Here is a 13717-nt window from a genome sequence, read left to right on the forward strand (position 1 = left end):
GCATAGACTTTACCTGAATAGTGCCAAAAGAGCACACAGGAAATACTAATGTGGACTCGAGGGTGCGATGCTTGATGTACATTAAGTCGTAGGATTTCCTTGTATCTACACTCTATATAAGTACAAAAATTTGACTATCATGCTGGCTCCCTATATCCTTGAGAATGAAAAAAGTCAGACCAGGGAATGACTCTTCCCTATCAAAATAGAATTCTAGTTCCTTTCCTTCTTATAATATGACAACTTCCTGTAGTCTTGGCTGCAAATGAGTAAGTGAAATATTACTGCATTCTGTCCTACATGTACTTGAGGCAGAACCATAAGGGTTAAAGCCCTCCTCTTCTTCCTGCTTGGGCTGCATAGTCAAGGTTGTGGGTTGAACTGTGTACGACCTGCCCAGCTGCATGCAGTTCAAGGTTGGAGTAGCAGCAAAGGGAGGATTGATAAGGTTTGTGAGAAATTGTGAGAGACTGTGGGAAACTTGCTTCTCTGTCTTTGTTTGGAATCTTCTCGGTTCTTCCTTGTGCCTAGCAGGTAACGTCATGAATTCCTATGAATCTGCCCAATTATTGGTTCCTGCTGTTGCTGGGTGATAACAACATATCTTCCTGTGGGTCTTAAGCTATATATGCTTTGTCTGACTCCAATAAACTTTGTCGCTATTCATTTTCATATAGCGTCCATTCGTTACTCTTCATTTCGTTACCCCATGTAAGGTCACACAGGGCTGGCCGTCCTTGGCGCCGAGCCTTACACTACAGAATTGTGAGATAGATATTACTTTAATTTGGACCTTTACAAGGGCCCATTATGAAGTTATTCTTGTTTACTCAACATTTTATGCATAGATTTTATTATTTTGAGTCTGATTTTGAATATTTTTTTCTTCCCTTTCTTGCAAAAGTTTAACTTTCTTCCATATGTTTTCCCTTTATATATTTTTGTTTTGTTTTGATTTTTTGTTTGTTTTGTTTTTATTGTTTTTGAATTCTTTTAATAACTCACTCATACAACCCCATAATTCAACAATGCATCCTGAGCTGAACTGGATTTTTTTAACACCCACTTCAGGGGGGATTGTATATTAATAAAAAACCCAAGATTTTGAAAAGGTTTTTTTTGTTTGAGAAAGATCTTCAAGGAGGAAGCTTGCTAACTCCTAAATCCAGAGAATGAACTGTTGCAGAAAGATGCCAGAAAACCTTCATTACATCAAGAATGAACCTTGGGATGTGGTGAACTGAAGGTTGATTGAATTTATTTTGAATGGACACTCTTCTGCCAAAGGGGACTGCCCGTAATTGGCTTTTGTCAATTTTCCCAGCAACACATTGGTTTTGCTATCTCTCTCTCTATGTCTCCTATTTTTCCTTTATCTCTAACTATTGTAATTTCATAGCTGGTATGTTTACAAGGCCCATCGGAGAGATTAGTCTTCCTTGGGCCTCAGGGGGAATTGTGAATTTCAAAACTACTCAACCCTGTTCAAACCATTCTTTAGAGGATGGGATTTGGCTATTTCCTGATCAATAATAATAGAGATACTTGGAATGACAGACTCGGGTCTTGGAAACTACAATCTCCACCCTACTCAGGGTAACAGGATTTAGGAAGGGCTGCAGCAAAGCTGAAGATTTAATTATTTGAGAATATGGCCTTCAACAGACATGTGCAAAGGGGACAGACATCTGGGTGGTCCTGGGTTAAGCTAGAGTCACCATTGGCACAGGTGAGAGATAGGAAGTGAGGTAGAGGAGAGCTCAGGAGTTCTGGGGACTTTCTGTGTGGAGGGAAGAAGGTGGTGGTTGTTGGAGCCTGGTGTTTGGAGTGGAGGAGCCCACAGACTGTTTCTCCATTTTGGTCACGTGAGTGATAGGGACTGATCTCTTTTCTTTGCCTCGTCTATCCAGGGCCTTGGGCCTTTGGCTCAGCTTAAGCAGAGTGGGTGTTTAAGCCCTATTTCCTTCTCTCCCCTTTCCCTCTCTCTCTCTCTCTCTCTCTCTCTCTCTCTCTCTCTCTCTCTCTCTCTCTCTCTCTCTCTCTCTCTCTCTTTCTCTCTCTCTCTCTCTCTCTTTCCCTCTCCCTCTAATACTTTTCTTCCTCATGTTTGTAATTAAAACAGCATAAAAGGTTGACAGCTGACTTGAGTTTTCATTTAGGAATTACATAGCTGAATTCCTTGGTGACCTTAAATTAATATATATCAGTCTTTTAAAGTGATTTCCATATCACAGAGGGAGATGACCTGGATTCGTGTAGAGAAGCAATGGGAACCTACTGGTACCAGAGGCCTCACTACACCATTAAGGAATTATTTGAATCCTGCCCCTGCCATTTAATACCTCTGTGACTTTGGCCAAGTCCCTTAACTTCTCTGGACCTCAGTTTCCTAGTCTGTAAAAAGAGCAGGTTGGACTAGATGACCTCTAAGGATCCTTCTGGGTCCCACAGACCCCTGATTCTTTGATTTTCTCAATACTGTTCCTTCTTCCTCTATAGTAACCCAGTCTGACAGCTATGTGAGCCTATGGCTGCCCACAGCATCAAGCCAGGAGTTTCGGACATGTACAGTAAGGAACTGCAGTAACCTTTCCTGGAACCAGACCTTCTGCTTCCCCATTCACAGCCACCTCAAGGTGCCACAGACAGTTGCCTCTCTCCCTACTCAACATGCCCATCTCTTTTAAAAAACAATGGTTTGCTGTTATATTTTCTCAACATCATCTTCATTTGTAAATTTATCCTTCCTCCTTTCCTCACCCAGGAAGTCTCTTATAAAGAAGATTTAAGAGAAATGGAGACAGAGAAAGACAGAAGGAGTGCAGAGAGGAAGATAAATGAAGGGGAAAAACTAGAAAGTTAGAGACAGAGAAGGAGAGAGAGAAGGAGGGAAAGGGAAGGGGAGAGAGAAAGAAGAAGAGGAAGAAGAAGGAGGAGGAGAAGGGGAGACAGAGAAGGAGAGAGGAGGGAAAGGGAAGGGGAAAGAGGAAGAAGAGCAGGAAAAAGAAGAAGAATGAGAAGGGGAGACAGAGAAGGGGAGAGAGGTGTGAGAGAAGAGACAGAGAAAGAGAAACCAGCAACACAAATTCCATAGATCAGTCAAGTCTGACAGCATGTACATTATTCCATACTGGTAGTCCCTGACAGAAAAAAGGGATTAACATTCAATGTTTGTTCATTCAATAAATATTTAAAAGAAAAACAAAAACAAATTGCTTACTTTCTGTCCTAGTGAAAACTCTAAGACAGAAGGGCAAGGGTTAGGCAATGGGAGTTAAGTGACTTGCTTGGGAGCATGCCAGCAGGAAGTGTCTGAAGCCAGATTTGAATCCAGATCTTCTGAACCCCAGACCTGGCACTCTACCCACTGTGCCATCTAGCTGCCCCCTCAATAAACATTTATTTCAACATTTCCTTCTACCTGTTAGTAGGCTCCTAATCTCCTGGCTCTTCCCCCCTGTAAAACTTCCTTTCATCTCAGTTTCTCATTGCCACTAGTTGGGTTTGGGGGACAGACTGGCGGTGGAGGCAATGAGATGGGAGGTGAAAGAAGCTCTTCCCAGGCTCCCCTGGCTTCTGATTCCAAGTTGTTCCAACCATGAAATTGTATAATTTTGTGAAAAGGAAGGTGTCAGCCTGTGACACAGGCCTGTCAGTGAGGTCACAATCCTAGTAGTTATATTCTGGTTCTTAAAGACTGGATTTCATACCTGGCTTTTTTGCATATTTTGCTGTATTTGAAAGGGAGAAACTAGAATTGGAGATGTCTCTGGATGAAGTCAGTTATGAAGATCTGACTGATTGATTATTCCTGTACTGTCTCTTTCAGATGTGTAGCTGTTTTATTTAATCCCCGGAAGCACAAACAGCACCATATCCTCAACAGTTCCAGGTAAGTTAGGGCTGAGCTGCAGGAAATTCAGGAAGTCTTTCTGTGGCTTTTCTATCTCCACGTGAACTCTGGGATCAGGGCTGGTCTCATCTTTCCTTATTTGGATAGGCACATATGTCCTTTGGGTCTTGACCTCATAATAGCATTTGTGAACTTATCTGTTTGGGGGGATGTATATTAGGATCCCTTTTGGTACAGACAGACCTTTCTGTCATGGTAGCTGTTAAACCTTTGTTTGATACAAAGATAGGTTGTTTGGATACCAGATGAACCTGTACAAGTATTTTATTATATATGCCCTAGTCCTCAGATTTATTTCTTTATGTTGTTGCAGGAAAACTATCACAACTCTTACATTTTCCCCAGATGGCAAGTACGTGGTCACAGGAGAGGTGAGTAACCAGGAGGGAACCAATACCACCAAGTCAGGACAAGGTAGCTTTGATCCTCTCTCAGAACTTATCCTAGGCCCCTTGGAAGTTTCTCCCTCCTGACTTGCTGCCCAATTCCCTTGTGTGACTACCTTGGGGTATTGTTTCTGGCCCTTTAGGGCCCTCTGCTGGGTACAGACAGAAGACTTCTTCCCTTCTGTTGGGCTGGGGCTGTATTTGTAAGGAAGCAGTGGGGAGCCAGGGACTGGGGAATAATGGGGGCATCCCCTTTCATCTGCCCTTTCTCCATTTGGGGCTCCTGAGAAGGAGGCCTGTGGGTGTCAGGGAGCCAGGAACTGCTCCCTACATTGTCATCATCACCTCAAATGATTCATTCAGCCAACATTTATCGAAGCATTTACTCTAGGGCTATCTTAATGTTATCTTTTATTACTCTGTTACTATTGTTATTGGCCAAAATCTGGGAGTATAGGATTAGGAACCTAGGTGATTAAGCTTCACGAGTCTAGGGATACTTGTGAGACTTCTAGTCTAGGGGAGATAAAGCAGGTAGTCAAATAATTAACGCAAGGTGGAATGTGATAGAGGAAGGCTCCTGTGGACAGGTATTGGTGTTCCTCATCTCCTGCTTGCTTGATGCTTCCCTTAGAGTGGCCATATGCCTGCTGTTCGAGTGTGGGACGTAGTTGAACATCATCAAGCAGCAGAACTACAAGAGCATAAGTATGGCATCACCTTTGTGGCATTTTCCCCCAGCGCCAAGTACATCGTTTCTGTTGGCTATCAGCATGACATGATTGTCATTGTCTGGCTCTGGAAGGTGAGTGTGAAAGAGGGGCTTAAGACTGTGGCCACTGCTGAGGACCAGCCTGAAAGGGCAGGTTGAGGAAGTGTGGGAGATGGTTATGTTGGTTATGTATGGTTTGCTGCTGCCTTCATCTTGTTTCTTAGCCACCTTCTTAGAAGTGATGTAGATCACAGAAAGGAGGAATAATATCGCCAGCTTTGGAGGCTGAAGGAGCTATCTGGGTACCATCAAGAGATCCCTGTGGGGAGAATTTTTCCCAATCCTTTATTCCCCCAGAAGGAAGTGTTTTTCTTTACGATCAGGCATCTTCATCCTGCCCAGTCTTCCTCCAGGCTCAGAATCTTATCCCTCCCCAGGACCTACTCTAGGTCTTAAGGAACAGTTTTCTAATTATTTCTTTGATTATCTCCTCATAAAAACGTCGTGGTAGCTTCCATCAAAGTGTCGAGCCCAGTAATGGCTGTATCCTTTTCTGAGGATTGCAGCTATTTCGTTACCGCTGGAAATCAGCACATCAAATTCTGGTACCTGGACGATAGTAAAACTTCCAAGGTGAGAGTGATGTTGAAAGTGGTGCCCAGGTTAAAAAGTACCACTAACTACAGCCTCCATGAGCCCCCTTACCCTCTGTGTCCTTCCAGACATCCAGTTTTCAGTCATACTTGCCCAGATCTCCAAGAAAAGCCCCTAGCTAGCTTTGGCCCTAGCTTAGGCCTGGCTTATGACTTCCCTTCCTGTCTGAGACCTACTACCACAAAATAAAATGGCCCGTTCATCTGTCCTTTCCCATCTGACTATGATGGTTGAGCATTAGCAGTGTGTGCCCATAGGTAAACGCCACAGTGCCCCTGCTGGGCCGCTCAGGGCTGTTGGGGGAGCTTCGGAACAATCTTTTTACTGATGTGGCCTGTGGCCGAGGAAGGAAAGCAGATAGCACTTTCTGCATCACCTCTTCTGGACTGCTGTGTGAATTTAGTGACCGGAGGCTATTGGACAAATGGGTGGAACTTCGTGTAACTGTGTGTCTGACCACTGAAGGGTTCCAGAGGTGGGACTGCTAGTTGGCTTTTGGGGAAATCTAAGGTGGCCTAGAGAAGCTCATCAAACCCTATGGTCTGGAGATGATGACCCCCTTCCAACCGGCAAGAAAACCAGAGAGACTCCCCTTTGAGTGGGGTGAGATTCCTCCACGAGGAAACAAAGAGCTAGGGACATATGGGACCTGGTTTGAGTCAGAGCCCCTGGCTAACTGTATAACTGCTTCCTTTCTGCTCTCTCCTTCTGCTTTTCCCTTCTTCTCCTCAGGATACAGACAGCTTCACAGTAAGTGGTGCTTAGACTTTCCTCCTCATTCTCTTTCTGTCTCACCTTTTCTGTAGCTCTTTTGAGCCTCTGCCTTAGCTCTTCATGTTTCATCTTATTTGTCTGCTTCCCTGCTCACTCTTCTGCTACTTTACCTCGAGCTGCTCCTTAGGCCAGGCTGAGCAGAGTGGTCTGGGATTTTTCTGGATAGATAGCCTTTAAGTGAGAGCCTCCCAGCTTCCTTGTCCTGTCTAGTCATTGCTACTCTGACAGCTGCTTTAGAAGGCAGCCAGAGAGGCTCATGGGCAGCAGTAACCACACTTCCTTCTCTGCCCCAGGTTTGCTATTTTCTCCTGTAGGCAGGTGGCTGGTTGATGGAAGCAAAGAGAAGAGGGATCATTGGTGACAATTCTTTAGGAGTGAATAGCTATTAGACTCCTCCTGATCTCTGAGTGGTGGAATGCCAGGGGGAATATCATTCATTTTTATCTTTCTCCATGTGTGTTCAGCCCACTTTTTATAACTGGGTACCCTCTGTCCATAGACCACAGTGTCCCAGTGCATCTCAGTGAGCCAAGACCACATCTCCTATGGCTGTGCTGATGAAGCCGTGCGTGTCCTCAAACCCTCGAGGCGTCCTTACTTCCTGACTACGCTGCCTAAACCCCCTGCCCTGAGGACTGACATCGCCACCATCACTGAGGCTAGGTGAATTACTTATATATGCCCTTTTGACTCTTCTTTTGCCTCTTCCCTTCCTCCCTCCTTTTTTTTCTCTAATCTTCTGTAGTTGATAGTGAGTGAGGAAATTATCAGCTTCTTTGGCTTTGTGAGCTGGATGCCCCTGGGAATGAGCCAGAGTTCCCCCATCCTGCTTTTTTTTTTCCTCTTGGGCTGCCCATTTCTTCATTCCTTTTCTCCTTCATTGCTGCAGCTTCCTTCTTACCAGGTAGCCCTCTCTCTGTCTTCTTCCTTCATAGCCGCCTTTTTGCCAGTCCAGCTGATGCCAAGTACCCAGACACCATCGCCCTGACCTTTGATCCCACGAACCAGTGGCTGTCCTGTGTATACAACGATCATAGCCTTTATGTATGGGATGTAAGGGACCCCAAGAAAGTAGGCAAGGTGTATTCAGCGCTCTACCATTCTTCGTGTGTTTGGAGTGTGGAGGTACGTGGTGTGAAGGAGGTTCTTTTTCCTTAAGATAAAGCCAGGTGGTGGCTATACATGTCCTTTGGGATGGTCAGATGATATCACTTTCTTCATGCTCCTTCCTTAGTATTTCAAGAAAAGTCTCATGTTAAGGACTCGACTGCCTTTGGGGCCTTAGGGGAAAGCCCTCAAGTGATGAATTTGACCCTTGCAGTGTCTGGTTATCTCAGGCCCCTTGCTCTGTGTTCCTTGTGTATCCTTCCTCGGGTAGAGGTGGCACTGTTCCCCCAGGACCTGTCACTGTTCTCCTTCCACTCCTAGGTATATCCTGAGGTAAAGGACAGTAACCAAGCCTGCCTGCCACCCAGCTCTTTCATCACCTGCTCCTCAGACAATACCATTCGCCTGTGGAACACTGAGAGTGCCGGCGTGCACGGCTGTGCACTACACCGAAACATCCTGAGTAATGTAAGAGTCGAGATTCTCAGGGGTTTGCATCTCCTCAGCTCCATGATCTAGGACATCCTCCCTTTCCTTTGGCCGACTCTCTTCTATTTGCTGTGTGGGCATCATGGCTAATTCATTTCCTTTTCCCCCCCAACTAGGATCTGATCAAGATAATCTATGTGGATGGGAACACTCAGGCCTTGTTGGACACTGAGCTGCCAGGAAATGGAGATAAAACTGACGGGTCATTGGTAGATACTCGTGTGGGAATCCGTTCTGTTTGCATCAGCCCCAATGGACAGCACTTGGCATCGGGTGACCGGGTGGGCACACTGAGGTCAGTTGTTTTGTCATGAGATTCAAGCACTGTCCTCACTGCCGAAATACAGCCTGGGAGAGGCGGTTCCATGGTGAATGCCAGATTAGCAAGGCGCTGGCCTGAAGGAATTGGTGGGGGGAGGGGGGTCACAGATTTGGGTGTGAGCCGGGGGGCTTTCTGTGTACATTCTCTGTCAGTAAAACATTTCCACCCTTATCCTTGTAGGGTACACGAGCTGCAGTCCCTGAGTGAGATGCTGCGGGTTGAGGCCCATGATTCAGAGATTCTATGCCTGGAGTATTCTAAGCCAGATACAGGTGGATGAGGGTGGCCCTGGGTGCTTGGGGTGTACGTCTACTACTAATTTGGATCTGGAGCTGAGCAGTATTTTTCCCCCTTGAGAATAAGGAGAGTCAGTTCCCAAGCCCTCCCTAGCCCATGTGACTGTCCCTGAAGTACTGTGGAATTTTGTCCTTCAGGGGGCACCCTTCCTTCTGCCATCCTCTCCCCTTTCCCCCACCCCTTTTTGTGCACATCTCGCAATCCAACTGCGTCTTGACTATGGGATATCTTACATTCCCTAAGTATTGTTACCAGTTGATGAAGTCTTCCTTTGGGCTCTGGTCACACGTTAGACATAAAGAAATCTTTCCTTTCATACAGGTCTAAAACTGCTTGCTTCAGCAAGCCGAGACCGTCTGATCCACGTGCTGGATGCTGAGCGAGAATATAGTTTGCAGCAAACATTGGATGAACATTCCTCTTCCATCACTTCAGTCAAGTTTGCTGGTAAGGTTCAAGGAAAGAGGGGGAGACAAGGGGAGTTAAGGCATGTCCCGGGAGATAGCCCTCTTGCTCCCTCGGGCTACAACGGGTGTCTGTGCATTGTTCGGGGCCACATGTGGGAGGGGAATGCAGTGCAGACTGGACGACACTGAAGCTGTCTGATTAGATGGTCACAACTAGAAATGGGGCACAAGGCAAAGGGAGGGAATTCATGCAGCTAAGGCAGCTGGGGCAGCGAACCCTTCTCCTCCATAGCAAGTGATGGACAGGTCCGCATGATAAGCTGTGGAGCAGACAAGAGCATCTACTTCCGTACTGCACAGAAGGTAATGGACCGTGGGGGCTCTGGGCCTCAGTGGGGCAAATCTGAGAGTGGGCCCTGATAGCTGTCACAGAGAATCCTCTGTTTGCTTAAGGAGGGAGCTCTGGGGAGATGGAAATGAATGGTGGGGGGTTCATAAGGGGGAAGTCTGTGTGGACCTTAACTCTGTCCACATGCCATGTCTCCTACAGTCTGGAGATGGGGTGCAATTTACACGGACACACCATGTGGTGCGAAAGACAACTCTGTATGATATGGATGTGGAACCCAGCTGGAAGTATACTGCCATTGGCTGCCAAGACAGAAATATTAGGTAGATATCCTTTCCCAAGATGGTCATCACTTATTTCCATGTCAGCTTGAGGAAGCCCTGTTTTGACCAAGTGATAGAACAGTGTTGCTTCTGATACTTCCTTGATTTTGATGCCTGGGATTTTTCCTTGTGAACCAGTACTCTTGTCAAGGGTTGTTGTCTGTCTAAGAGAGGGGGGTTGAGGCAGGGGAAGAAAAGAGGGAGACTTATCTATGATACCCTGTCATGCACTAATCACTACTTCCCATGATATATACTCATGTGTGTGTATTATATAAACATACACAGTGAGGTCCAGAGAGAGCAAATCCTCTTCTTTCTCTCCTTAGGATATTTAATATAAGCAGTGGAAAGCAAAAGAAACTCTACAAAGGGTCCCAGGGTGAGGATGGGACTCTCATCAAGGTAAAAGGAGCCTTTCAGGCCTGGCAGGGCCCTGGAGGGCAGGGAGGGATTCCTTGTCAATTGAGAGTATTGGGTGCTTTTTTTGCCTCGGGGGTCTACTACCTCTCACCTTCCCCTACAAAATACTTCTTCCTTTAGGTTCAGACAGATCCCTCAGGCATTTACATTGCCACCAGCTGTTCAGACAAGAGCCTCTCCATTTTTGATTTCACCTCAGGAGAGTGTGTGGCTACCATGTATGGCCATTCAGGTGAGTTCTTCCTGAAATTGAAACAGGGCTGGATGAATCTGTTTTCAGCTCCCTTTAGCGGCAACAAGTTCTCAGTGGGGATGAGAGTGGGCTCATAAACTGTATTCTGTGTCTTTCCCAGAAATCGTCACTGGCATGAAATTCAGCAATGATTGCAAACATCTCATCTCTGTATCAGGAGATAGGTGAGCAGAAAAAGCCTCCCTTGGGAGGAAGAACCACCACTCCCACCTTAGGAAAGGTTGTGGACCAAGATTTTCTTACCTTACATGAATAGCCTTCTAGCACAGAGAGGCCTTCTTTTTGTTTCTCTTGCCCAAAGCTTTTGATCTTCCATTTCCAGTATTTTGTACTGCCTCTTATCCTTGCCTAGAAAACACTCCTTCATCTGCATTTCTTAGAACCTCTAGTTTCCTTCAAAGTTCACTTACTTTCTACAAGAGGCCCTAAAGTGGGACTGCCTTCCCCATCCCCGACACATCATCTTGTACTTATTTCATTTGTCATCTCTAAACTTGGGCATGTACCGTAGTTTTCCTCTGATGTGGTCCAATAGAATTTCCTTGAGAAGGACTCTTTCAGTTTCCTTTGGATTCCTCAGGGCTGGTCACAGAGCCTGGATATCATAGCAGGTGCTCCATAAATGCTTACTTTTTGATTGATTGGTCAATTAAGCAAGGCTTTCTGGAGGAGATTGACTTGATGTCATTGGCCCTATTTTGAACTGCTTCCATGTTGGTCACCAGCTCAGGGAGGCTCTGTATCATTATTTTGCCCTTCCTCTAGGTTCTGGCCCATCTTTACTTCACCCCCTGATTCTCCTTATAATTCTTTAGTTGTATCTTTCTGTGGCGCTTGAGCTCTGAGATGACTATCAGTATGCGGCAACGTTTGGCTGAGCTTCGGCAACTCCAGCGAGGGGGCAAGCCGCAGGGACTGTCACCCTCTCGAAGGGCCTCTGGGCTTAACAGGTAAGGATTCAGGGAAAAGTTGGGGAGTTGCATCATTGCCTCCCTGTTACCTTACCTATATCTTTCTTGTCTTTCTCTCAGAACTTGGGCAATTATGTGGATACATAATAAGATTAAGAAGTGTGTTCCTTCTCCTTTGTTAGCCTCCTGCCTCTCCCTTTCCCACCAATACATTTAAAATATTTATGTTTCCTTCGTGTCACTTTCCCACCATAACTACTCCCAAGACTCCAACCGTCTGATCTGATTTCTACTGATCACTTTTCCACTAACCGCCTTCCCTTGTCTCTGTCCTCTCCCCTGGGATTGATGCCTGTTGATTTTAGTCGAGATGCCCCTACAGCGCTTTCTGCAGTACCAGCCCTTTCCTCCGAGAGTGAAAAAGATGGGGAAGATGAGGGCACCGAGGAGGAAGAACTGCCAGCCCTGCCCATTCTTGCCAAGGGCGCCAAGAAAGAGCCGCCAGGTATGTGTCTTCTTGGTGTAAATGAAAAACCTGTAAAGGGCCCAGGGGAAGGAATGCTACGGTTTCCAACCTGGGATATACACAACTCAGGGGGTAGAAGAAGCTTGTCATGAAGTTGCTTTGAGGATGATTTCGTCACTGTGTATTATTCTATTGAAATCCGTTGATTGCTTATATAAGTATATAGTAAGTTCTCCAACTCCTAATCCTTTAAAATTGACTAGAGACTATGAGGTTTACCAGAAGAAGAAAGGTTACAGGGATCACAAAATGTTGGGAAGTGCTAAAGGCAGAGGAGGAGTTGGGGAGCTTTTCCATTGCTAAGCATGACCCAGAGCTCTTTCCCACTATTTCCCTATGATAGCTTCAGCCCGAGGTCCATCCTTGCCCAGAAGTCTGTCCCACTGGGAAATGAGTCGGGTAAGTGCCTCTACCTGATGTTGATTTACCACAGTCACCTATTGAGGGTAAGAATTCGTTCCAAGTGGGAAGCCTCCCCAAATTTTCCTTCCCATGGGCACATCAAGCCTGAAGCCCAGTGGGGGCGGGGTACATGACCAAAGCTTGCTTTCATCATTATTGGGAAGGAGATCCAGTTAGTTAACTGGTATGGGGCACAAGATGTAAGTGGTCAGAGCCAGAAGCTCCAAGAGCCTTGGGAAAGATTCAGGAGAAAGTCCATATCCAGAATTTCCATGGCCCAATGCAGAATTAGAACCTGAAGTCATGCCACTTGGAACAGGGCTGCAAACATGCCAGGAAAGGAGGGGGGAGGCAGTGTGAACATAGATAGGACAAGGGCTAAATTCAGAATTATAGAAATATATTACAAGTAAGCATTCTGATTCTGCTCTTGAGGAGTTTGTGTTGTTTCAGGGGAGGTGGAGGGAATAAGCGTTTATAGAGCACCCATTATGGGCCAGGCTCTAGGCCAAGTACTTTTCAAATATCCTGTTAACCCTGTAAGGTAGGTGCTATCGTTAATTCAATTCTAGGGCTGAGGAAATCGAGGCAAATAGAGATTAAGTGACTGCCCCAGGGCCACTTAGGTGGTAAGTGTCTGAGGCCAGATTTGAATTCAAATTTTTCTGACTCCGGGCCCAATACTCTATCCACTGGGCCACTGAGCTACTTAGGGACCAGTGTTGCTTTCTCTGTATCATCCCTAGTTTTTGAGGTCCCCCAAGTAATCTGGGTGGAAGCTGGCCCCCATTCTCACTCTCTATTTTCTTAGACTCAAGAGGGAGTAGAATTCCTGGACCCAGTGCCTGCCAGCAGTCAAGGTCCCCGAAGGCGAGGACGATGGGCCCAGCCAGGTGTAGAGCTAAGCGTCTGCTCCATGTTGGATCTTCGGCAGTTGGAGACATTGTCCTCAGTACCTCGACCACCCAGCCAGGATTCTTTGGCCCAGGAGTCAGTAGCTCAGGACCAGCCTGTCCTTGAGAAAAATAGCCAACGATCCACTGTGGATGCCCATTCCAGCCAAGTAAGGTCCTTTTCCCAGATAACTTCCACCAAGATCTGAGTCTCCTTCACCTTAGAACTGAAGTCTAGGGTTCTTTCAAATGTTTTTGAGTTATGTGTTCAACCTGGAGCATATCGGGGGCTGGTGTGGTGTAGCTAGAATGAAACAAATTTTGTCACCTGTCCCCCTAGAAGTCCCTTGAGTGAAGGTATATTAAATAATGTCATGGCTAGTGATACAGCCTCCATAGGATGTAAAAAAAAGTACAGTGTTTTGTTTTTTTTTCAGGAGCTTGAAAACATACAGTTACAGCTCTGTTTGCTACTATAGCCACGACTTTGTTTTCAGATTCCCTTTCAGAGCTCCTGAGCTCTTGTCCGTATGCAAGACTACGTGGTGTTACTCAGTTTCTGTTCAGGATTGGGGA

At 46.0% G+C, this 13717-nt stretch overlaps 1 protein-coding gene across 1 annotated transcript in view; it reads left to right on the forward strand.

Moving 5' to 3' along the window:
- Window positions 1-13717, forward strand: part of LOC100027821 (mitogen-activated protein kinase-binding protein 1) — a 34878-nt gene that overhangs the window by 3154 nt on the left and 18007 nt on the right. The window contains exons 3-23 of the mRNA XM_056815982.1: window positions 2575-2636; window positions 3830-3892; window positions 4227-4284; window positions 4934-5104; window positions 5507-5644; window positions 5923-6105; window positions 6939-7102; window positions 7375-7564; window positions 7868-8014; window positions 8152-8330; window positions 8538-8629; window positions 8976-9101; window positions 9354-9424; window positions 9612-9733; window positions 10063-10138; window positions 10277-10388; window positions 10510-10573; window positions 11225-11359; window positions 11686-11825; window positions 12190-12245; window positions 13060-13311. Of these exons, the coding sequence (XP_056671960.1) occupies window positions 2575-2636; window positions 3830-3892; window positions 4227-4284; window positions 4934-5104; window positions 5507-5644; window positions 5923-6105; window positions 6939-7102; window positions 7375-7564; window positions 7868-8014; window positions 8152-8330; window positions 8538-8629; window positions 8976-9101; window positions 9354-9424; window positions 9612-9733; window positions 10063-10138; window positions 10277-10388; window positions 10510-10573; window positions 11225-11359; window positions 11686-11825; window positions 12190-12245; window positions 13060-13311 (2601 nt within the window). The remainder of the gene's footprint in view (window positions 1-2574; window positions 2637-3829; window positions 3893-4226; window positions 4285-4933; window positions 5105-5506; window positions 5645-5922; window positions 6106-6938; window positions 7103-7374; window positions 7565-7867; window positions 8015-8151; window positions 8331-8537; window positions 8630-8975; window positions 9102-9353; window positions 9425-9611; window positions 9734-10062; window positions 10139-10276; window positions 10389-10509; window positions 10574-11224; window positions 11360-11685; window positions 11826-12189; window positions 12246-13059; window positions 13312-13717) is intronic.

The sequence above is a fragment of the Monodelphis domestica genome, chromosome 1 (genome assembly GCF_027887165.1).
Source record: "Monodelphis domestica isolate mMonDom1 chromosome 1, mMonDom1.pri, whole genome shotgun sequence".
Lineage (NCBI taxonomy): Eukaryota > Metazoa > Chordata > Mammalia > Didelphimorphia > Didelphidae > Monodelphis > Monodelphis domestica.